Source organism: Rhipicephalus microplus, chromosome 6, assembly GCF_043290135.1.
Source record: "Rhipicephalus microplus isolate Deutch F79 chromosome 6, USDA_Rmic, whole genome shotgun sequence".
Classification (NCBI taxonomy): domain Eukaryota; kingdom Metazoa; phylum Arthropoda; class Arachnida; order Ixodida; family Ixodidae; genus Rhipicephalus; species Rhipicephalus microplus.
This window is the reverse complement of record NC_134705.1, coordinates 202250638-202275209: the sequence shown is the minus strand read 5'-3', so window position 1 is coordinate 202275209 and position 24572 is coordinate 202250638. Positions and strand designations below refer to the sequence as shown.

Genomic DNA, 24572 nt, shown 5'->3' with positions numbered 1-24572 from the left:
ACGATGATGATGTGATTTTTTTTACTTGGCCTTTGTTGTGTTAGGTTATCACCTACAAAGTCTGTAAGTAAATGCTCAACGCAAACTGTTTCAGTAGTGAGGGCTGCAGTAGATTATTTTGTTAAGATTGTGCGCAAGACACGAAAATTACAGATTCGTCTATAGAACTTACGTGGCCGCTAGCGATAACGCTGAAATATTCGCCGGCACATGTATAAATGCCGACGCGCGCGTCGCCGCTTGTCAGTTGATCGACCCGCTCTGTTCGCTGCTAGTGTGTACCGCTGCAATCTGACCAGGTGCGTAGACGTGGCACACCGGGAACGTACACCCCCCCACCCCCCAATTTTTCTCGCCGTGCATAGAGAGCGAAAAATGACCATTTTAAGGGGATGCCCCTCCCAAAATCAAGAGGGTGACCCCTCCCCCCCCCCCCCCGCTCCGAAAAAAATTATTGGCTATGCGCCTGAATGTGGCTGTCCGTTTACCGGCCACAGGTTCTCCCAAATAAACGTTTTCACCTTGGACTTACTGTCTGCTGCCTTCGTCAATGTCATGGCCTCGTGATAATATTCAGACAGCGGAGAACGGCGCCGAAGAGTCCGAGAAGAAACGACCTGCAGTCGCCGGAGGAACGAGAGGCGTCTATGCAACAGAAAGGCGAATACACTGTTAATCCGTCCCATGTTTGCGGCCCCACAAATTTTATGGCGAAAGCCCTAGATGCCTTCGAAAATTGACCGTTGGTGGCGTACACAAGTGACGAAGTACTTTCATCTCGTGATGACGTCGTAGATTACCGAAATTCGTGCCGTCATCATGCAGGACGTCATTACATGAATGAAATGGTTGCTTGGGCGACTTATAACGACGTATTCCTCACATCAAAACTGCGCAAGAAGACAAACTACCAGTGTATCCAGCAGCTGTGCCTGTGCAGTATATAGCAAAAGAAGTAACGACAAAAATTTCAAAAAAGCACAGCCATACATCAACATTAAGATAGCGCACCATGGACATCACGTGCGCAAACATCCTGCAGAAAATCAGTTTCTTTCTGTGATACAACTATGGAAGGTCTGCTGACACGCACGCTACCAAGCCTTCAGCTATTTGAGACTGAGGCGAAACTATTCATATTTGAGACTGATAAGCGAAACTCTTCAAGTTTCGCTTATCAGCTGGTCCCGATAACCATTTCACGACGCTGGAAGTCGGGTACGCGGCTGTATACTCTCGGCAGTGAGTGCCATGGTGGCCCAACACCGTTGAGGAGACACTGTGGGTGTGTTTTTTCAGCCGCTATAGTTTAAACACCGGCCCGTTTCGACGATGTAAAGCCGCTTGCCGCAAGACATGGGTGCAGGGGTATACACACTATCGCTTCAATGCAAGGAATGAGTTTGTCATAATGATTGGTGTGCAGGGCATGCTCGATCTTCCTGGGAACCAGGCTTGACGGCCTTACACAGCCTATCCAGCCTCTATGGAGCACAGAGAGCCATACACCTCATGTCGGTATGATTGTCTAATCACGTGGTCGCGCATGATGCCGTGACGTTTCCCCGGTCGCTCCTTTTCTGGCTGCGTTGGTGACGAAGAAGCGGTCATTTTGAATATCATATCACCGCACGTCATCAAACTAGCCATATTGGTGCGTGAACTAACCGGAATTGACGCCTGAAGTCACGCAAGTGATGATGTCAGTGGGTTCGCAATGCGAAAGTGAATTTCAACGTCCAAATAAAATATCTTATTAGCACTTACTGCCATCACAGGAGATTTGTATGGTGGAGTAAAGTCACCTTCTAAAATTGACGTTTAAAGACGAGGAAGTGGTTTCCTCCAAGCCTTTGCTACCGCTTGCACAGACGACGTATCTTCCTCGTCACTCAGGGAATTTCCTAATATTACATGAACAGTGTTAGCATGGAGCGCTCGAGCCTATCCCGCGCTTCTCGGGTATACACACTCGCCGCTTGCGCAGTCGTAAACACACAGAATGAAGTTCAATAATGTGGAATGTTGGGCCAGTTGGTATTACATAATGTGGAAATATGAGCGCACAAGGTAGAAAGAAAAGGCACTTGACAGGAAAGAGTGCTTTTCCTTCTACCTTGTGCGCTCACATATTTCCACACAGGATGAAGTTACACGGCCTCTGGATAAAAAACAAAGTTTTTATCCAGTGGTCGTGGGAGTTGAATCAGTTGATTGCACACGATATTGGTGTGAGACAAGGAAGAAGGCGGCTGCATGGTAAAGCAGTGCGAGACAATTCACGTATGATATTTGGCGTACCAATCGAGAGCACGTCACGGGAGTCACTGTTTGCGTCACGAAGTGCGCGAGAAAGACGAGCAACGGTGCCTGCTTCATTTTTATAGTGTACCGGTAGCGACTAGTGAGATTTGCCTATTGTGGCGCGAACCCGTTTATGATGGACCGCGACTATGCATGACACACCGTGACGACAGGAAACGCCGGTAAGCCTAACCGCTGAGGCGCTCTGCACCTAAAAGCACTAGAGCTACTGTACATGCTACCTGTAGCATATACAGTAGTTCTAAAAAGCACGCATTGTTGGGGCTTACTGGTCATTGATGGTTGGTTTATTAATGTGTTCTGAGAGGAGGACACTTCTTTCGGCGAGTGCAGGCGGAAGGCGCCAGCCGTTTCGAGCTCCGACTGGGGCGCTTCTTCACCGACGGCACCGACGCCCGCGGCGAGTGCTGCGGCGGCCTGTGCCCCGGCACCTGCCGCGTCTTCATGCGCAGCTGCCTGGCCCGGTCCAGGGACTCGGAGTGCTCCATGGGAGCGCTCGTGTCGCCCGTGGTGGCCAACAACAGCATGCCTCCGGGATTCGTGCTCGCCCAGAACATGACCTTCCGCATGCCATGGCCGGTGAGAATCTGGATCGCTCTTTCGTACACGTATGTACAGTTGTAGAAGGACTTTGCTGAGCGAGTTGGTGGATGCCTGTTGCGCATACAATAGGTTGAACACAGGAAGGAAAAAAAAAAAAAACGATGTAGACGGAAAGAGCGCAATCCATCGACTGGCTTTATTCATTTGATCACCAGATGCGTATGCACGTTTCAAAAAAATAAGAAGAAGGGAAAGAGACAAATGAGGAGAACATAAATTTCTAGATTACTTCAGACCAAAGCCAGGTGATGGCATGCGCTCGTTCTTTCTAATTCGTTTTTTTTTACGTTAGTTCAATTGTATGCACAAAGCTTGCCACCACAGATACGTATCTAAACTGTGGTCATCGTCGCCACCATACATGAGTTTAGGAACCTGTGATCAACAATCCCATCTAATCAATTCATCTCGTGAGCTTTTCCTCCACTTTGGCTGGCACTAACTTACACCAACATCTCGCATGAAATTCCCGAGGCAATAAAAAGACAACTTGCTTACCTTTACATTGAATGAACGTTGGCGTTTTTTGAAACTGTTAAGGAAACATGAACATGAGTATAACTGTTAAGGCATCTGATGTCATCTTGTGCAAGCTAGTCGATGGCTGGCGTACTCTTGCGGTATAACGTTATTATCGATATGTCATGCCTCAGTCACCACACGTGTTCTTAAAGATTAGAAAGTCGATCGTTCAGAATGAATGATTAATTATCATCTAGCTCAGCCCTCTGTTATTCTATAGGCTTTAATGAATTGTCTTCTCTCTTCCCGCAGGGTCGTTTCAAGCTCACTATCGAAGCGTGGCACACCCAGAATGGAACGGTGCCCCCGGAAGGCGGTAAGTCAAAACTCTCGACGAGACGAGACGCATTTGAGGCGCAGCGAGCGAGACCGGCGATTGATGCCGCGGGAGCGCATCGCGTCTCGCATGGCTGCCTCTCCCCCGCAGGGCGCATGCGCAAGCGTCTTCGAATGACCCGCACTGCACTGCCGGGTCAGTGGCCAAATAGCCGTCTGGGTCAACGAACCACAGTGTCCGCGGCCAAGCGCCGATAAAGCTGATGGAAAGCAGCTCGGAATAACCGCGTCCACTATATACGTCGAACGCTTTTTAGCGGGAAAAATGGGATGACAACATGATGTGACATGGAGAAATGTCACTTGCTTTCACTTCTTGCTTTCTTCCGTTTGCGCCTTATACCCTCCGTGAAACATTCATCAACTAACCCCACATAAAGTTCTACTAGCCACATTGACGGTCAGCGTCTTGAAGCCGTATTACTATGTCTCACTCTCGGTCGTCAGCGAGATTAACACGAATGCATCGACACGTGATTTGGACTCATTTAACTGACCCCAGCCGCAGAGCGCTGTTGCTGAGTTAATAACCCAGTACGCTTGGATATATATAGTATGTCGTCATACATGGGTAACATCTCGACCGGAGAACCCAAAGCTACGTGGCGTTAGCCCCACTCAAGCTGTTTCAGGACACGTTGCGGGTGGGCGCTCGTGTTAAGCTTGCTGGTGTACATTGGTGATAAGAGGGAACATGCGTAGATCCCTGTTTAGTATCACGAGGTGCCAACATTTGTGGTATGTAGTATAGATTGTCATATGTGAATTTAAGGCATCTTAATATATGTTGTTTTGTTTTTGTTGCTTTGGTAATAAAACGGCAGTTTTCTCAAGCTGTTTAATTTGGCTTTTCCAGTCGACAAATGGGCTTTCAATTAATTTAGGAGCGTGCAAGCATTTATCATCATCATTATTATTATTATTAATGCTATTATTATTGTTGTTGTTGTTGTTGTAAAGCGCCATATATTATCTTTACTAACGCCTTAATGTTTCGATGTATTCGTTCCATGTGGTGGAGTTAAGTGGCATAGAATATTTTCAGTGTTGTTGATCAACAAAGTTGAGGCCCATCACGTCTTCTCTGATCCTAAACCACCATCATAAACATCAATATTTTTGTTTTCTCGTGTAATAACTGCACAGTACAGAACAAATTCTTTGCTAAATAGCCTCATTTCTCAATATCGCAGTTGAAAAGAATAAATAAATAAATAAATAAATAAATAAATAAATAAATAAATAAATAAATAAATAAATAAAATAGTCACATAGTTAATAAATCTACAGCCTTAATTTCGCATGAGAGTCGGGGCAGTGATAGTGACAATGAGGTATCGGAACTGCATGAATATTCTCATTTTTATGTCATATAGTTTCGCATAAATAAACATGACTCAATTAAATTAACAAGCGTTAGATCATTTACGAGTAGGCGAACACGAACTGAGATTACTATACGACAGCCAACGAATCGATTGATCAATCAATCAATCTACCATCATGTTAATGAACAGTACAAATCTATATACACTGATTATTTGCGCCGATACTCTAAAATTTATAGTGGCTGGTCCGATGCATTAATTACCAACAAAATATTCACAGGTCAACTAGGAGAAGCTAAGAACCCCCGCCCCCCCCCGCACACACACACACTTAATTTTCAGATTGTCATCATATAAATAACTTTCACTACTCAGTTATTTTCTTTGATTATCATCGGGTACACAGCCGTGCTATCATTCGCATTGCTCTCATTTCACGTGATCTGGTTTGTTAGAAATTCCAGTGTCGGCGTCGTTGGTTGTGGGCAAAATCTCTGCGTTTTCCGTGAGTGCGAATTCGAGATAGATGCAAATTAAGCGCAAAGACTCTTCTCTTCGGTTCAAGTGGGAGTCCAACCCAGGTCTTGTGCTAGGCAAGCACATGTTGTACCACTGAGCCACGTGCTTGAAAGTGCCCCGAATAAAAAAAAACATGCTAATGTAATGCTGTGCGAATAGTGTGTGGCGTGACATATGTTATATTGCGTGGCCGAGGGGAAGAATTACATCAGGTGTCAGAACATGTGAACTGCGCAACTAGAGGTTGGCTTAAAATTTCACCAGTGACAAAGCGACGAGGGAGCGACCCGCTGCGGGCTAAACGCGATACTGGACCATAATAAAGTTATTCATGCGTCCGTCCATCCAGAACGCACATGCATGCTTGATCATCAACAACAGCAACGACAACAACGTGTGGCACTGGGCAGGTGCGCGTGCCTTGCGTAACGTGTAACGGGTAACTCGCCGATTCGCGAAAGGGAGAAGGACGGCGTAGCGGAAAGCTTGAAACGGCCAACGTCGTGCGCACGGACGTTCATTTATTTCTTTGAGGCACAGTCCGGCGAGAAGCGAAGCCAGGTTAGCGATGGAGAAAGCGATGCGCACGAGTCCGATCCACTGTCGCGTTCTCCTGCAGGAAGACTAAACTCGGGGCCGCTCTTAGCCGTCGTTCCTGCGTTGAGCGCCGTCATCATCGCTGTTGGCGTCCCAACCGAGAGACATAAAAATGTAGCCTATAGACGTGAAAAAAAAAAATAAAACAGAAAAAATACCCAAGATCGACTTAGATTAGAACTCGTGCCCTCTGCGCAGCAGTCGAGTGTTCTATCACAGATCCATGCTGATTTATTTTATTTTTCTTCTTTCTTGACAGAGCGATGCTAGAGCTTGGAACTCATTTACAAAAAGACCCCATACATGCGTCAAGTCAGGCAAGGAATCCTGTTAAGCTATGTAGTATATAGCGTGGCAGATTAATTAGGAATCGGGGTACCCTTAAGCTTCACCTTTAAGAGTTGAACGCGATAGCTACAATCAGTTCCGAGTGCGCACTTCAAATGCTTACCCCCGTATTCTAGGACCTCCCTTCACTCAACGCTTCGCCTTCACTTGAGAAAACCGATGGGAGCGCCATCTCTAGGTACGGTAAGTCACTGCATATCAGTGATAGTATGCTGCGATTCTTGAGCAGCGCAGCGTCATTTTCAGCCGAGTGGCGGCGCAGTGCTCAACTCTGTCAAGTGAAGGGTGGAAAGTAGAGTCGAGGAGCGTTTGTGAATACGAGAGTTAGTGTACGAAATCTTTTTGAACTTGCTGTGCGCCCACTACGTGGCCTTAAGGGCGCAGTAGCGTGTTTGCCTTTTGTAGTGGGTGAGTAGGCTTCAAACTATCAGGTCATTATGATACTTCCATGTTCTGACGCCTGATGGCAATGTACGCTTGTGTCGCGCGTTATTGCGACAAGTGAAGCATGTATACAGAACGCGTGTGCTTTTAAAGCATAAAACTTACTATCACTGCATTTCCAAGCAGAGGAAGCTATTTTCATTATATCCCCAAGCCGAGGCGTGGCTGTGTGCAAGAACACCCGCTTGCCACGCAAATGACCCGGGTTTCATCTTCACTAGGACACAGAATGCTTTACTACATGCATACTTTTATGTATGCATGTATGTAGTAACCACCTCACAGCATATCCACGGAGTGAATGATGATGAGTGCGGCGAAGTTTCGAAGGGTTTTATCGGCAAACTGTGAATCATCCGCTGGCCGCGTCCATTCGACGCACGGGCGGACTGAAGCACGGGCGAACGGACGCATGGATGGATGGATGGACGGACCCATAAACAGAAGCAAGAACGAACGGACGTACGGAAGCACGGACGGACTGACGGGCGCTTCGCCCCACTCCATTCACTCCGTGGATATGCTGTGATTCTTTTTCATTGTTTATTTTGTTTGCATATTTCTCGATTTCTCGCTCACGCAAACATGATTATTTTTCTCCCACAAACAACGAAGCCTATGGCGGAATATTACGAAACAAGCTGTTTAACACTATCACATTACATTCGCAACCAGTCATCACACATGCAGTGCTAATTACGCAACGAATGTGTGGTTCATTGCTTCCACCCACAGCAAAGTTCTCAGCCATAATTGTACACCGACATAAGCTACATGCAGTACATGCCTTACAGGTTGGAGTGGGTACCTCGTTAATCCGCAGACAAACTAATGATGGCGTAGTAGGTGCTGTCCTACTTCACAAAAATTATGAATTATGGCATAGTCGATCATGCTATGGCATAGTCGATTATGGCGTAGTCGATCATCATCAGATTATCTTGCGGAAAGTCAAAACTTGAAACACAGTTGACCTGGCCCCAACACGACGCTGTGCTCAGAATTCGCATCAAAGGGGCCCTGCAACACTTTTAGATGCGGAGCAGCTAATACTCGAGGCTTGTAGTGCGGCGCCGTCCGCAAGCTTCCTCCTCCTTCTTCCACCATCTGTGCATCCCTTCCTCCTCTACACACCGCGCGCGCTTCACTCCTCCACCATCTGTGCACCCTTCCTCCTCTACACACCGCGTGCGCTTCTCCTCTTCACGAACATTCGCTAGCTGTATAATGTAGCGCGCATGCGCTCGCTCAGGTCGGCGCTCACTCGCTCAGTTGCCGCTCGTCGGTTGGTTTGTACGGCGCGTCGACGTCCAAGGTCGCGGTGAAATGAATTCCAACGAATCCACAAACACAATGATCGACGTCCCTTCGACCAGCGCCGCCCTTTCGCATACGTGTGTACATGTTCACTCATTTAACACCCCCTCCTACAACCACGTTAACCAATTTAGCCATCGACCCAAGTAAGTCGCAATTTAACACCCCATTAACCAATTATATGCTCCGCATCCTCCTCAGTGTTCCCCCGAGGGAAGCTGCGGGCAATTTTTTTGATCATGGTCAAAAAACGCTGCCGATTGGTAGTAGGAGCTCCCGAGAACACGCGAGCCAAATATTATAGCGCAGCACGTGGCCAGGAATTCACAATAAATTATCAAAGTCAGCTGAAAATTGCTTTCTCTTCTCTCGACGAATGACGTTCAAAATCACTCGTCTATCTAACAGCCATTGGCTTATTTGACCATAGCGCGCTCGGTCGTTACAAATATCGCCGCGGGAGGCCGTGACTCATCAACGCGTGCCCACGCGATGACCCTGAAAAAGGCGCGTATTCGAAGAAAAAAAGGAAGGAAAAGTGCTCAAGGTCACGATGCGCGCGTGACGTATCTTCTTTTCCCCTGCCATCCCTCCCTGCTTACCTTCCAGCGCTTTCGTCGGGACAAGAGAAGAGAGAATGTGATTGCAGCGTGTGACAAATAATTGCAACTCAGCTCGTACTGGGTGGAAAATTTTTCCGGCGTTGAATTCGTGAGGCAATAACCTCTTTTAGTGAATCCGTTCCGTGGGTACTTGATAAAGTGTTTCAGTGCCCCTTTTTACAGCATCTTCATCATCGGTGAAATGTTTTAGCTGCATAGTACTGTCACTCCGCTGGCCTTTCCTTCAAGGCTATGTTCGCGTGATTCATAAAGGCTTCCGCCTGAATAATCGAAAGCTCATCTATCGTAAGAGGTGAGTGACCGGCTCTTGTTTCAGCCTCCATTGCAGCCACTGTAAAACGTATACGGTTCAGCACGCAGAGATCTTCCTGAAGCGATCCAGGAAGGAAATCTCCCGCCGTTCATGTGTTCTGCGTTCCGCTTTCAGCGCTTCTGCATCGCAGAGAGTGGTCTTGGCGACTCCCTAGCGCGTGCACAGGAAAAAACCTGTCGCATTCTTACAGTCGGACATTCGCTATAACGGAATCTTTGCTCCGTACGTATGTGAATGGGCTGGAGAACATGCTGAAAAAAAAAGACGCCTACACCTTGTAGAAATACTTTCGATCGTGATGACATATTGAAATTATATGGATGGAACAATTCTTGAACGTGGTGTACTACAAGGGTTAGCTTTTCGGCAAGTTTTCCAAGGCAATAGCAACTCGAGGGTTTCTCATCTCTTCACGCTTCCATCTTTTATTGAACCACTAGTATTTCAGCACGAGGGTGCATTACCAGAAAGAAACAGTTGACAAAAAAGACTGAATTTCGTCCGCATAGATTTGCTTGGGCTGGTTGCCAGGCGGAAATGTTGTAGGCCCGTGTACTCAGATTTGGGTGCACGTTAAAGAACCCCAGGTGGTCAAAATTTCCGGAGCCCTCCACTACAGCGTCTCTCATAATCAAATGGTGGTTTTGGGACGTTAAACCCCACAAATCAATCAATCAATCGGCTGGTTGCCACTTTTTCATAAATCTTCCGCCACATTGCAGAATGCCGGAGGACTGATTTGATAAATTGCAATGGGTGTCTAAGAACACGAGATAACATAGGCGCAGCGTTTACTTCCAACACATTGTTATTTCTCCTGGCGCACATGGTAGTTTTAATCAGTACATGATGTGCGCGACGAGTATGTCGAAAGTTAAAAAAGCGAACTGGATGTTGCGCAGGTCGCATAGCGCTGAAAGTGCTGGTATAACGTTATATGCTCCTACGAGGTGACGTAAGTAGCAATGTTGCGTAATGGCAACGTTAGCGACGTGATAACCGCACCTTGAACCCAGCCGCACCCCGCTTTCTCTTAATATACGTTGTGAAAGCATGTATCGGCGCATTCAAGACCCCCGTGCAGAGCTTAGAAAAGCCCTTCACATGCTTTTGTACTATGCTTTTACCGATGAGCAACCGATGTGTTTCAAAGCTTCGCACTGAACGCAGCGTTTCGACGGGACCATCGCACGCGGCGTCCCCTGGTGGACCGTTTCCGAAGCCTCGGTGCCTCGGAGTGGTTTCTCCAGCTGGCCAGTCGCGTCCTCGACATCCCGGAACGTTGGATCCAGCGACGCACCGACGACCAGCACCAGCACAAGCCCGAGCTGGGCTCGCTGGTGAGGCGCTTCGTGCTCCACGAGTTCCTCGCCGTCGGCGTCGAGTGGCAGCATCGCAGCTTCCCGGGTCTCGAGCTCGACTACCGGGTCACGTGCGTCGAGGGCTACGCGGGCGCCAACTGCAGCGAGCGCTGTCCGGAACCCAACGAGCCGGGCTCCCGGTTCCGCTGCCTCGAGGGCGGCGCCAAGCAGTGCATGGACGGCTGGGCGGGCGCCGAATGCGAGAGGCCCGTGTGTGCCGAGGGCTGCGACGCCGAGCACGGCTTCTGCGAGAAGCCCGGAGAGTGCCTGTGCCGCATGGGCTGGGAAGGGGCGCGCTGCGACCGCTGCACGCCCATGCCCGGATGCGTGCACGGCGCGTGCAACGCCAGCTTCGAGTGCAACTGCCTGCCTGGCTGGGACGGATTCTTCTGCAACCGACGTACGTTTGCACCCGTGGCATTAGCTGTTCCGATGCCAAGCCCGACGGCATGCGGCCCTTTATACGGGGTTGCCGAAACCCGCCCGTGTAGGGTGGCGGATCGGGCTGTCTGGTACTCCGTGATCAGAAACGTAATAGCTCGGAAGCCAACATAGGGGACGAGAAAAGAAGGGACGCAAACAAACGCTACTTTCAACTGAGCTTTTCAGATGTGAAGCAGTTCATGACTGAATGAAATCCGGTGTGCGGCGTGACCATCCTTACTGCGCATGCGCGTACTCTCCCCTCTCTCCTCTCCTACGCACCCCCTCGCTCTCGCGAGTCGCTAGCGAAAGCAACAAAACGCTTCCTCAGCAGTGCGGCGTCCACACCTACACTGCGCATGATCACCCCCTCTCCTCCCCTACGCTCCCCGTGTAAACGCGTTCCACGTTTCCTTGAGACAGAGCGCGTCTGCTTTGTTCGTATCCGTTGATCGTCGGTCTTGCGGCTTCCACGTTTCCGTGAGACGGAACGCGTCTGCTTTGGTTTGCATGGAATCACATTCGATGTCTCTAGCGTGTGCGTTAAAGCGCCACTCAGCAGGCCCCATACCAAGTTTCAGTTAGACCGTGGAGGTTGTTAGATGTCCGATGAGGAACGTTTGCCACAAAAATTTTTGAACCGGTTCATTAAAAGCTGAAAGAAAAGCGTTCTTTATGAAGCGGCGTCTAGCCGAGTGTCCATCAGGACCCATTTTTTTTTGCTATAAAGTTACACCACCACCAAGCGGCGCAAAGCGAGGATGAGATGAGGTGAGCTCAAAATAGCTCGAAACTCTTGCCGCTCCTCAGCGTAGCCTTCGCAAGCCAAATAACTTCCCTACCCTCTGCGCATCCGAACAACAAGTCCCGTGCGCATGACGTGCCCGAACAAGCCCAAACCCCGTGCACGCGAGCGGTTTATTTTATTTTATTTTTTTGACCAGGTCTATTGCCTGTTTGTGCGGGGTGGTTTGGAAACGCTGGCTTAGACGCGGTAGAATAGATGAGCACAATGAGTGCGCGAACGCGTAGGAACGTTCCACGGCTGTCGTCTGCTCGATGCGCTGACCGTGAGGACACGAACGTGTGCGAAACTCTGGCACATTAGCCCCGCATCTCGTTGCAATTAACGGGGCAAAAAATGAAAAAAAAGAAACAATAACGCTCACATTCCCTTATTGCGTCTCATCATTTGTCTAGAGTTTTACTAATCACTTCAAGCAACAAATACGTAAACTGCGCATGTCGTATTAAATAATTTTCGCCATGTCACGTGCCACTGTTGGCAACGTGAGAGCACAGTCGTCTACGTAGAGGACCAATGTCACTGCAATGCCGTGTACGTAGGGCCATTCGTACGCGCACGTGATGCCCTCTTCTCTGGGCGCGCGCCCGCAAAAGGAAGGGGGAGCAGCGTTCATCTTGAAAATTTGACTCGTTTCCGCGGCGCGTAGCGTTGCAAATTTTGGTAGACGTTATCGTTAACGCCTTATCTACGCATTGCACTCATCACCGGCCACGTTGGTGGTCGCCGGCATCAAGCGATGGTCACTGGCAACGTTAGTCAGGTAGCAGTTTTGCATTGTGGTGCACCTGCTTAAGGCAACGTAGACAACATTCTATGGGTGCCTCTCATCATTTTCCCACTGCTTTATATCCATGAATGGTTACCTTTGACGGGAGACCAGTCAAGGAAGATACGGGGTCAATTGCGTTTTGTCTGCATCCCTTGTGTTCGCTTCCGTGCTATTACGTTTCTGATCGTGTTTGCTAGTTAGGCGCGCATTTTATGATCATTCTTGACTCGTGTCTCACATCTCTGCAGAACCTTCCATTTTGTGGCGGTTTTTATTAATAGCGCGCTATTAAAGCAGGTACCAAGGCTTAGATTTCGGAAGCCACCAAGTTTTAGGATATCAATAGACATAATTACTTTTATCATAATCGAAGTGATCAATAATAAACTTGCGCGCAACATTCTTCTAATCATGACTTTGAAACTTGCCTTAACTTCAAAGTTCACGTCAGGCAGTATAATTACAGGAAACAACAAACAGCTTCTTGGCCGCGTCGGTACCTAATATGGAAACAAACACACGTTGAAGAACAAAATGGGTGGTGCTAAGCCGAAATACAGCCAGTAACTTATGGAATCTTATTAAGTGTCCCGTTTATTGCTTCAACTGCATGAGCAGTGGGCCTACAGCACTTTGTAAGCCACGATGTTCTCCTCTGTGTCCTTGTTAGGCATAAAACGTTAGTATTAACATAACTTTCCATTACAGCCATGTGTGGTCAAGGATGTCATGCAACGCGGGGCTACTGCGAAAAGCCAGGACAATGCAGGTACGTTCTCCTTGCGTCATCTTCGTGCTTGCTGTTGGTTGGATTTGAGTAAGAGCCACAATCCAAGGCCGAAGATGTCATTCAATATTATGACAAACTTTATTGCCGAAGCACTATCAAAGTCTGTGCACAGGACAATTAGTCTCCAGTGCAGAAACAAGGTCATCCTTTCGGTGACATTGCAGCACAAGACTGTCGCAGATAGCGCCCTCGAATGTCACCGCAACTCTTTATTTGCCGGCGCACAAGCAGTGTTCCTTTGGGCTGCCCCGAACCGGCCTTCTGGCATGGGGAAGGCGACAGAAAAGCTTAGAAGTAGCGTAATATATCTGCAAATAACAAGAATAAATGGCTGCATGATGCGCCAAACAGAAACTCAACAGTAGCCAGAAAGTAGTCATATGAAGCCAACCTGAAATTTTTGTCGCAGAAGTGGTTGTAAGGTATCCAAATTTAGAGTTACTGTATATATACTCTAACTTTATCCAACTTGGTGAAAATCAGATAACTTGGCGAAAGATTTTCCTTGTAAAAATGACTGAAGGTGCCATGACACCCGATTCTTGATAATAATGTGTGTTATGGGGATTAACCCTTGGGTGTTCACAAAGAAGCTGGCGAAATTTTCATACATTTGGTATAAAACTTGGTCTATAAAGAGCATTTCTATCAACACGCGAGATATAAACACACGAGAATTTCCATAAGCACGGCACTGGTGCGGTCGCGAGCTGTGACATAACAAGCCACGGTGCTTGTTTTCCGAGCGTCTTTAATCTGGCTAACGATTTCAGTTCGGCATTGCGAATCGAATGATTTACAGTGGCTGAGGACAGCGCCCGCACTCCATGGAAGCACATGATGTCACACACGCCATGGCAAAATGGCGGGCCCCGAGTTTTACAGCCGGTGACTTCTGGGGCTCATTTTACAATGAAATGCCTTAAGCTGGCCATTTTTCATGCAAGTACAGGCACAGTAGACTCTCTAACTTTATATTTCGCTGAAAATTGTAGGGTAATTCTGTCATGACCCTTAAACTCGCATTACAGCCGCGCGTTCCTCGTAATATTTTGAGATGCTAAGAACAGTAATTCAATTTACAAAGAGCAGACGAGAAAAAAGTGAGCATTTGACTATCTCTGGTGCAAACATTGACGAATAAAACTGCACTGCCACAAAAATTTTTTAAGTTAATTTAACTGTGACGCCCGGAAGCGCCGTCACCGTCGTTCGGACGACCGGGTCTCATGGCTTGGGGTTCAAGTTATCTTGCAGGAATGCTATAGTTACGCACTCCCACATATAGCTCGCTGAAATCGCGAGTCTGTTTAGTGGTACGCGCGTAGAGTACTGGGTATACGCAGACGTTTATTGGTTTGTATTCCGCGCCAGATTTTTTGCTCAACGCACGCTGCTTCCACTTGAAACGCCGTGGTTTTCGTTTTCATTCAGAGGAACCAATCTTGTGTTTGATTTCTTATAAACAAATGCGCTGGTGTCTCCTGGTGTGCTACTACAAAGCTATTGTTACCGTGCACGAGCTATGTGGTTATTCAGTGAAAGTCGAATATAACACCCCAGTTCTATATATGCTACTATTTATGAGGCTAGAGGGGCCCTAGAAAGGAATGTCCCGCGGAAAAGCAGCCCGAGAGAGTCTGAAATATCGAATGATATCAGTAAGTTGGAAAAAGACCAATATTTCACTATTAATACATAAAAAATACCTCATGCGTTTGCTATACACATCCTTTCAAACTACCGCGGTGGATCCTCCCCCGAGGTCCTTGGGATGTATCAAGTCCTGGGAGGTCAGAAAACCCAGTTAAGCAGACATTGTCCGTCTACGGGGCTGCCAGCGTCATGTACCACCACCAAATAAGTGCTTGAACGCAGTGGGGTCGTGCAGGGGCCCGGGGGACAGCGTGCTGCAAACTCAACCGTTGATGGGCGCGGCTGATAAGCAACGGCGTGGAGGTGTTTTTGGTTGTTTTTTTTTTACACTTGACGTTTTACTTCAAAACTGAGCTTCGCTATTAAATGTGCGGTTTTAGATTGGTGCAGTTTATTAATTAGGCTGCTATATTTGGGCGCAGCTGCCGGTTCGGCTGGCAGGGAGCCAAGTGTGACCAGTGCAAGCCGCTGCCGGGGTGCCTGCACGGGCACTGCACCAAGCCGCTGGAATGCATCTGCGATCCTGGTTGGACGGGCATCTTCTGCCACATCCGTGAGTATAACAGCCAACCAACTCTTCATGACACTCGGCCGCTACGACATTCCCGCGGTCGCGGGAAACGAAGCAACTTGCGACCATGCAAGTGTTATGTACACAATGGTACGATGAGCGTTGCAGAGTCACTGAGCGGCGTTTGACATTATTCGTGTTGTGACAGTCAACTACCACTTGAGCGAACGTCAAGGGACCCAATGAAATACAGACAAACCCTTTTATAATGATGGCAGTTATAATAATATATCGGTTATAAGAATGAGAAGCTGTTGCACCATCAGTTCTTGTATGTTTTTGACGGTGGCATAACCGCTAATAACAATGCCCGCAAGCCGCATTATTGGTTATGACAATGAATTCAGGCTGGTCGGTGTCTAAACCGAAAGTTAATGGAACATCAAATCCTTGAAAAGAACAATAAGAACCAGAAATCTAAGCTTCTGAACACCCGCCCACAAACCCAACGTCCCCCAGCACCCCTTTGGATTTGCAGTATATAGCTTCACAGCATATTGTTGTCGTACTGCGGCAAAGCTGGATTTTGAAATTTCCTACTGTGCGAGAGCAGCGGTGGTTTACATTTTCGAAAGGACATACCATATAAATAAAAAGTCGAGAATTGGAACGATTTCATTGTTTGATATTTCAGACATTGGAATTTTGGTGGTCCCATGAAAGCATCCTGATTTTCAAGCATGTCCGAAAAATTGGCATCTTTGACATCCTCGTCACTAATATCTGTGTCTGTCCGATCCGATATTATAGTTTTCTCACAAAAGAATGCCACCCCATATATTTTGCTTTTTCTTTCGTGTAACCTGTTTATAGCAATTATCACTTATGCCAATGGAATTTTCGTGTCATTTCAGTATTGCTGTAACTGGGTTCGAGTGTAGTGCACTCAACAGAACGTTCGCTAACCTGAAAGTTCACCATAATACTGTACAGCATTTGGTACAGCATAAATCAAGTGAGACATCTCGGATGCAACTGAATTCTGTCATTTTCTATTGAACAGGTGCCTCTCAAGCGCAGGAAGAGACAAGCAGTCGAGAGAGTCTACGTTTCTGTGCACTGCCTTTGGTAGAGCTTGTTGCTGTGACACGAAGTCTGTCAACTTTCTAAAATACCCTATTGTAACTTCGTCGCATCCTTCTTTCGGTTTCGGACAAACTCTGTATACAATTTCGAAAATATGGTAGTTCTTCAGCACAGGTACTAAAGCGTGCACGCGGCTAGGTTTCGTCTCCTGCAAAGCCGCTTTACCTCTACGGCGCTGATTGCGCTTGCGATTTTGATTTATGGGTGGCAAGTAGCGGTTACGCGAGCGCAACAGAGCGCAGAGCTTTATTTATTGAATTGATATCAAGAATCAGCCCGGATCTGCAAATCAGGTTCGTTCAACTAAAATATTTACTATCCAAAAGTTCGTTTTGCAGAAAGACTTCCGCATAGAATGCATAACGAAATCTCCGGGAATATTCCAACAGTCCGTTCTTCTGAAATATTCGTTACACCGACGTTCGTACATGTGAGAGTCCGTTGTATAAGGTTTCAAAAGTACCTAATTTTGGTGTTTTATGTACCGGTTCCACGCCGCAGTGACAGGTTTCGGAACACGTAATTATTTTCATAAAGGTATTTTTAAATGCTTATGCATTTTTAGTCGCGCTATGTCAGACGTCCGGCGTTGTCTGTGGTGTTCGCGCGCTAGCATGTGTCAACTTTCGCTCTCAGTCCCTCTCCCATAGCAACATCTGCGGGTGCGTGCACTTATCCTCGCCCCTAGCAACCGGAGCATATGGTGCGAGAGAGTATAGGAGAGGGTAGGTGCAGTGCTCTCTCCTCCCTGCGCTCACTTTCCCGTCCGCTCACGCCTCATTCTCGACCGTTCGCTGGCTGGGCGCCTCTCAAGGCGATGACGGAAGTCGGTGAAGGCGAATGATCTGACGGCAGCGGTGCCCTCTCGGTGCAAGAAATCCATTCACATTTTTTCAGGATTCTCTTTGGGGAGGTGGGGGCATTTTTTTTTACATTTTGCTTCCATTGGCGTTCGTTGCCGACCCCGCAAACGGAGGACAGTGCCACTGGGCTACGCCGCGACGAGCACTTTCCCAAAAGTTTCGTTCTGTGTGAGCGTGTATGGGGGGGGGGGGGGTAGGGTGAAGAGCGGATGTATGCGTGTGATGTGCATGTGTCTTTGCGTTGGGATCACGAGCACTAGAAATGTATAAATTTACTCTCACCTTATTGAAAATTAAGAGTTATGACTTTCCGCTATTCATAGCACAGATCAATGATTTTTTTTTCAAATTGGCCAAGAAGTGGAGTTGCGTGGATTTGCCGCACACAGCGAGCGCGCTCAAGGTTACACGTTAAGGGGTGACAAAGGGGAAGAGAAGCTGCGTAAGCGCGTCATGACCTTGAGCCATTTGTTTGTTTATTTTTTCTAATGTTTGAAGCAATGTTGTTTTTAGGCAGGGCCCACGCAATCATGAGCGCGCTGGTGTAATTCCGTATCTTGTAATTCTAGCGCTACTTAGCTCACCAAAAGTTCTCTTCATGCAGGAACTCTTCTTGAAAGGTTCTGTTCAATCTTCGCCTTATGCATTCAAGGAGTATACTCACACGATATTGAGGCACCACATCTTTCATTTCTTTGGTATGCACTAGTAACGCTCTCCACGCACAGACGCGAGACAGCACGTACAAAATGTTTTAATTTGATGATAAAGTTTGTCGCCCAGCATCTGCAAGCCAGCTCCACTGCAGTGAACATTATATAACGACAAGTCAACGCAGTTCACTGTGGAACTTGCATACTGCGTGCCGCTTAAATCGCATAAGTTGCTGTCTGTCTATGGATGACAATTCAATCGTTGTTGTTTGCGTGAACAACGTGCGATTGGCAGTGAACAGGCAGCTGTTGCTAGTATGTCGCAAGTTGCAGTATTCCCGTCACGTCAGACCTCTGTTGACATGGCACTGCGAAGCCACTCTCTCTATACCACAACCACAATTGCTGTTTTAAGGTAGCCACATGAAAAATCTATTCAGTGCATTTCCAAGCACAACAACACTCTTTTTCGGGTTGAACGAAGTGGATGGTGAGAGAAGAGAAAAAATCAATTAATTATAAAGAAGAAAGGCTGCCCGCTGTTCTTTCAGGCTTGCCACCACTCGTGCGAAGCAAATGATGCCTCAATTTTTGTCTGATTCTTAGCTATACTTTTCAAATGTGCGATGTGTTTCCTGTGTTCGCGCTAAAGGTTTTACGAACCGAGTGCACCCCTTAATTGTGAAATAACCATGTGATACGTTTTTTTAAATGCTCAATAAGCCCTCAAACTGCATGACCCGTGTAAACGAGTGAACGGTCCTCGCAGCGGTGTGTTCGCCCAAATGCAACCACGAGCACGGCTACTGCGCCCGGCCGAACGAGTGTCGATGCCGGGTCGGCTGGATGGGCGAGAACTGCAGCCAGTGCTGTCCCTACCCGGGCTGCCGGCACGGCACGTGCAACAAGCCCTGGGAGTGCAGCTGCGATCCAGGATGGGGCGGCATGCTGTGCGACAAGCCGCTGCTGGCCTGCGAGGCGACGGACCCGCCACCGTGCCCCGAGGGCACTTCGTGCATCGACACGCCTGAAGGCGGTTTCAAGTGTCTCTGTCCGCAGCAGCAAAAGCAGGCTATGTCCAACTGCACCATGATGCGGTAGCGTCGCTGAAACTGGAGCTTGCATGTCCTCAAGATCAGAACAATCCGGTCGCCGTCGCCTAATGGCCTGACCAAACGTACGCGCTGCAGTGCGTATGCACGAAGCTGCGCGATCTCTCTCTTTCTTTATGTGTAAAGGGCCCGGCGCCCAGTCTACGCGCTGACGCGCTGCAACGCACGTCTGGCCAGGCCTTTCAAGCGTATACAGACGTCGTGCATGTGACGTGGCTGTTGACTTTGGCTGCGGCAGTAGCGATGCTGACAAGATAGTGAGAACGACATGGCGTAAATCACTGGTCCCCCACGGACATTCGCAAAATAGCATATTCACAAGCAACACCAGCACAGGCGTGCGCAGGGTGCCCGATTAGGACCCGTGGCTCATTGTCGCGCTGCTAAGCTCGAGGTCCCGATCGTGGTGGCCGCATTTCGAAGAACACTCCCGTGTGCTTCGATCTTAATCAGGAATCCCAGGTGGTAGAAGCTCGTTTAGCCCCATCATGCGGCGTGTTCTCATAACCATGGCTTTAGGATATGTATGGAGGGAGAGCTGCAATGAGACGTCTCCCAAGCAGCACACTTGGCGGCCCCCACCCCTGCGTGCGCACGCAAGAGAACGCGAATATTTCCTTTCATTCAAATGTTACGTGATGGTCATGATACGTGCTGTAGTGGCGGCGACCGGAAGTACTGCGCTCTGTAGGACGTGCAATCAAGCTGTTGCGAATCTCTGAGTGCCTTATTATTTATTGTTTGAGAAGCGAGAACTGTAAATAGAGCGGCTTCGATGTCTCACCTGAGATCAACTCGATCACAGACGCAAAAGCGGCTCGTCAACCGACATTCCATCTATATCAGTCTTAAGAACGCGCGTCGTAGTCAGTTGGTCAATCAGCCTGTCTGCCATTCAATCATTTGTTTTCATCACTGATCCTGCACAACACAAACACACGGGCAAGATGTGCGAGTGAAAACCCTTTCACCACTTTATGTGCCAACCGTATACAGCGTGTTATCAATTCGTTCACCGGACCGTGCTATCGTAGATCAGCACCTGTGAAACATTAGCTGGTCGAGGATCATTGAGCGCACCGATAAATCAAATAAAAGCTAAACGTGCATATCGCCAGACCGGTAAACATATACAATAAATTGTTATTCAACATGGCTTCGACCCTTTGTTAAGTAACTTAAGAGAGCGCGTCCTCCTCGCATGCATTATTTAAATGCATTGATAGTTTAGCGTGGCACTCATTCTATACTAAACTTACAAATTCATCAAACATATATAATAATTTGTTATTCAACATTGCTTTGACCCTTTGTTAAGTAACTTAAGAGAGCACGTCCACTTTACATGCATTATTTAAATTCATTGATAGTTTAGCGTGGCACTCATTTTATACTAAACTTACAAATTCATCAAACAACACTGACAATATGGAGGAATGTGACTGCGTGAATTCGACACCTGCGTAACTGTGTGGCATATTCCTCGTATTTTCCAAAAGGCTGCTGGAAATATTTGGCCGCGATGTAATCTCTCGTTTATCGTGATCTTGCTCTCCTCAGCGCTAGCGGCGCATGCGAAAGCGATCTGAAGCGGGACCAGAGGAGCCCTCGCGCCTGGCATCAAAAATTGTGACGTAACATCTCCATCCAAGCTTTCTTTCCTCCATGATCTGCATTACGAAGGGTGTGGCGTCATCGTAAACATTCCACACGGCAGCTTCGTGTCGCTTTGGACACGTCGTTCTTGGTTATCTAAGATTATTGATAGGCTTCTACGAATAAATTGAACCGCACTAGCTGTCAATACCATTTGAAAAACGACTATACCGTACAGCTAGAGGCGCCGGGCGTAACGTTGGCTCGCACCTGCAGTTCTTCAGCTCTTCATAGACTGAGCCTGTGTGTTCCAACTTTAGCGAACCAGGCTGCCGTGTACGTTGTGACCGTGTGCTGTCGACGTCGCTTGGTGTAACGCAAGCAAAACCGTGCATATATAGCTTAGCCAGTTAGCATGTTGAGTGCGCGCTCACGCCAAAGAGAAGTCGTCTTCCTCTTTTTCTTTGAGCGCCCTAATGATGGTTTAAAGTGCGGACATTGGTAACACGGCTAGGGAAACACGAGAACACAAACCACGCATACAAACTGAAAGGGGAAGCACACTGAAATAGTAAGAAAAGAGGGGGGGGGGGATCAGAAGGAAAACAGAAATAGAATTAAGGAGAGAAAGAAACACCGAAAAAATTGTAAACGAGAACAAGAATAGAGGAAAAGAACGAAAAAAAAAGGAAGATTGAACAGCTCCACACTTCCTGCAGACTTTTCACACCAAGAATCGGAAGTTGCCTTAATTTTTTTTTTATGGTATACTCCTTGTCATATTGCGTATGCCGTCATTTGTGTGTTACGAATCGCGAGAATTCTGTTCAGAAACACGGAATAACTTCACTGGCATTCTTATGCTTTGATTTCCCAAGTTGAAGAGTGCAGTGCCGCATCTCGTTGCACCGATCCGCTCAAAACGACTGTAACCAAAGTAATGTTTTTAATTAAAATTAATTGGGCACGTTTTCTACACCCAAACATTTTTTCGACTCATGTGCGCCGCCGTCTTAAGCTGATAAGTGATCGTGCTGCCTGTTTTCTACATCGTGTTAATGACGACGGTCATAAAATATTGAAAGTGCCGGCCAAGTCGTATATGTGCGTCCGAGTTCACCGCATCACTGTTTGTTTATTTGATACAGCTACGAACGCGCAACTTTATCAGTACAAGATGGTCTACTTGAGCGTGTTCGGAAAATGGTGTTCTCTTTTGCTGGGGGTGCTTACGTGTCAACCGAAAAGTTATGCGTGAACAAATTTCGAGATTTTGAGAAACCTTTTGCCCCCCCCCCCTCCATTTACGACCCTGGATGAAGCGATCACCACTACCGATTATTGAAGCGGATGCTCTGTATGGCTCAATAAGTGATGATGATAACAAATGTACGTCTTACGTCACGACATGTTTGTAGGCTTCGCAAATATCCTCAGGCTTGTATTATCTGTTGTCATTGAAAGAAAGCAGAAAACCGATTCGCGGAATCTTACGCCAAATGTAGCGTGGCGTCACCGGGTATCACTCTTGCGGCGCGAAATTTAAACTAACTTTTATTTTCCTCTTGTACAGTCTTTGCTAAGAAAGTAGGCAGAAATATTATTGCTCTGATTTAGGGCCTGCTTTAACTTGTTCAATGTGCCGGTATTCAAGGTTTTTCACCAATTTGTCAATGAGCGGCGACTTAATTGCTCAGGCGCGTGCACAACATTATAGCTTTGACGTGTTTCAGAATGTGCCTGTTCTAAAATTAGGGACCATTGATGGCTCACTGTGCTTTCAGATTGCATGCATGGTTTAGTTTTACGGCCCCGCCGCGGTGGTCTAGTGACCCGCAGGTCGCGGGAATCGAATCCCGGCTGCGGCGGCTGCATTTTCGATGGAGGCGGAAATGCTGTAGGCCCGTGTGCTCAGATTTGGGTGCACGTTAAAGAGCCCCGCGTCTCTCATAATGATGTGGTTTTAGGACGTTAAACCCCGCATATCAAATGGTTTAGTTGTACGAGATGAGAAAACTTTCTCATCGTTGGCACAAAACCAACAAGCTGTCTGCGAAAAAAACAATAAAAAGCGTGCGAAGAGTGTTGTATACTGAGCGTTTGCGGTGTGTTGCTCTTGCATGCATGTCGGCCATGGCCTTCAACGTTTGTCCCGACGAAACTTGCATCTCTGTATTTATTACTGCAATAAAGGAGCTCTTCATTTGCTTGTTCATACGGTACAGAAAGGTGTCAGCAGCTCGTTTGATTCAGGCACGCTGGTCGATTGCTGGCCCAAAGGTCGCGCGATCGAATTCAGGCGGTGGCTGCTGCATTATTGATGGAGGTGAAAATGCTCAAGCCATCTGGGCTTATTGAGGTGCACGTTGAAGAACTTCCGGTGGTCTAAATTTCCGGAGCTCTCCGCTACGGCCTCCCTACGTATATAATCACATCGTACTTCTGGGCGACAATTATCGTCAGTACAGAAAGGTGAGTGCGTCATCAGCTCTTCTCATTCAAGCAGACTGGCACGCAGGGCCGTACCCAGAAATTTTTTTCGTGTGGGTTTTACGTGAGGAACGGTTAACTTTGGCAACTGCATGTTTGATGTGAAGGCGTGGAAGTACTTCAGTATCAGCCGAAGAGTTAAAGCACGAAAAAAATTCGGAAGGGGGGGGGGGGTAGAGCCCTCTAGTTACGGCCTTACTGGCACCCAAATTACCGCTGCACCATTCTCGTGAGGGACGCGACATCTTGTCAGAATGTCAAAGTTCACTTTTTCGCGCACAAACGAACAAGGATTCTTGTTCGTTCCTGCGTTCCTGTCCAACGCAGGAACGCCCGTTCCGGCGTTGGACGCCGTTGCCGTCGGTGGCGTAATTGATAGACACAAGAAAAATAATACCAGGAAAAAATACCTAGAATCGAACGGAATTTCTGTCCGGGCCCTCTGCGTGGCAGCCGAGTATTATACCACGTCTATAGCCACGCTCCCGGTGCTTGAAACTTCATTAAGAATTGCAAAAACACAAGGGCATCATGTCGGGCGAGGAATCGCGTTAACCCACGTGCGGTAGAATAAAATAACAAACCAGTCATCACACAACGATAACTGCGCAACAAGTACGCGGTTTAATGCTTTGTTCCCAGCCATATATATTTCATCGTCATCAGCCATGTGCAGCATCATTCAAAGTGCACCGGGTACCTCGCTTATCCGCGGGAGGGCGATGGCGTAGCGGGTGCTTTTCTGCTTCAACAAAAAAAAAGGGGGGGGGGGGGTGTTATGGCAAAGTCGATACCTTGAGGAGGGCCGAAACTTCGCAAACACTGTTGCCCCTGCACTGAGCTCGGAATTGGCACTAGGCAGTGTCGTAATCGTCGGTAAACATTTTTCTATTTTTCTCTTCTTTCTATGCTTTACTCTCTCCCCAGCTCCCTTCCATCCTCCTTACCCTCTCTTTCTTTTCCCACTTACTGGCTATACTTTACAGCACAAGGCTTTGCCATGCTTTCGAGGCGTGCGTGGGGCCCTGTGTTTAAGGCGCTCGCTTTTTGTATCGTGGGCACGCGGGTTAGAATATCGCCTCACAAAAAAAAAAAAACTGTTCTCCTACTCTCGTTATT

The 24572-nt window shown here is 47.6% G+C and overlaps 1 protein-coding gene across 1 annotated transcript in view; it reads left to right on the top strand.

Annotated features, from left to right (window-relative positions):
* Positions 1 to 23191, top strand: part of LOC119168225 (uncharacterized) — a 33061-nt gene extending 9870 nt beyond the window's left edge. The window contains exons 2-7 of the mRNA XM_075867623.1: positions 2659 to 2904; positions 3703 to 3766; positions 10446 to 11036; positions 13345 to 13405; positions 15505 to 15635; positions 19025 to 23191. Of these exons, the coding sequence (XP_075723738.1) occupies positions 2659 to 2904; positions 3703 to 3766; positions 10446 to 11036; positions 13345 to 13405; positions 15505 to 15635; positions 19025 to 19356 (1425 nt within the window). The 3' untranslated portion in view covers positions 19357 to 23191. The remainder of the gene's footprint in view (positions 1 to 2658; positions 2905 to 3702; positions 3767 to 10445; positions 11037 to 13344; positions 13406 to 15504; positions 15636 to 19024) is intronic.
* Positions 23192 to 24572: the final 1381 nt, after the last annotated feature.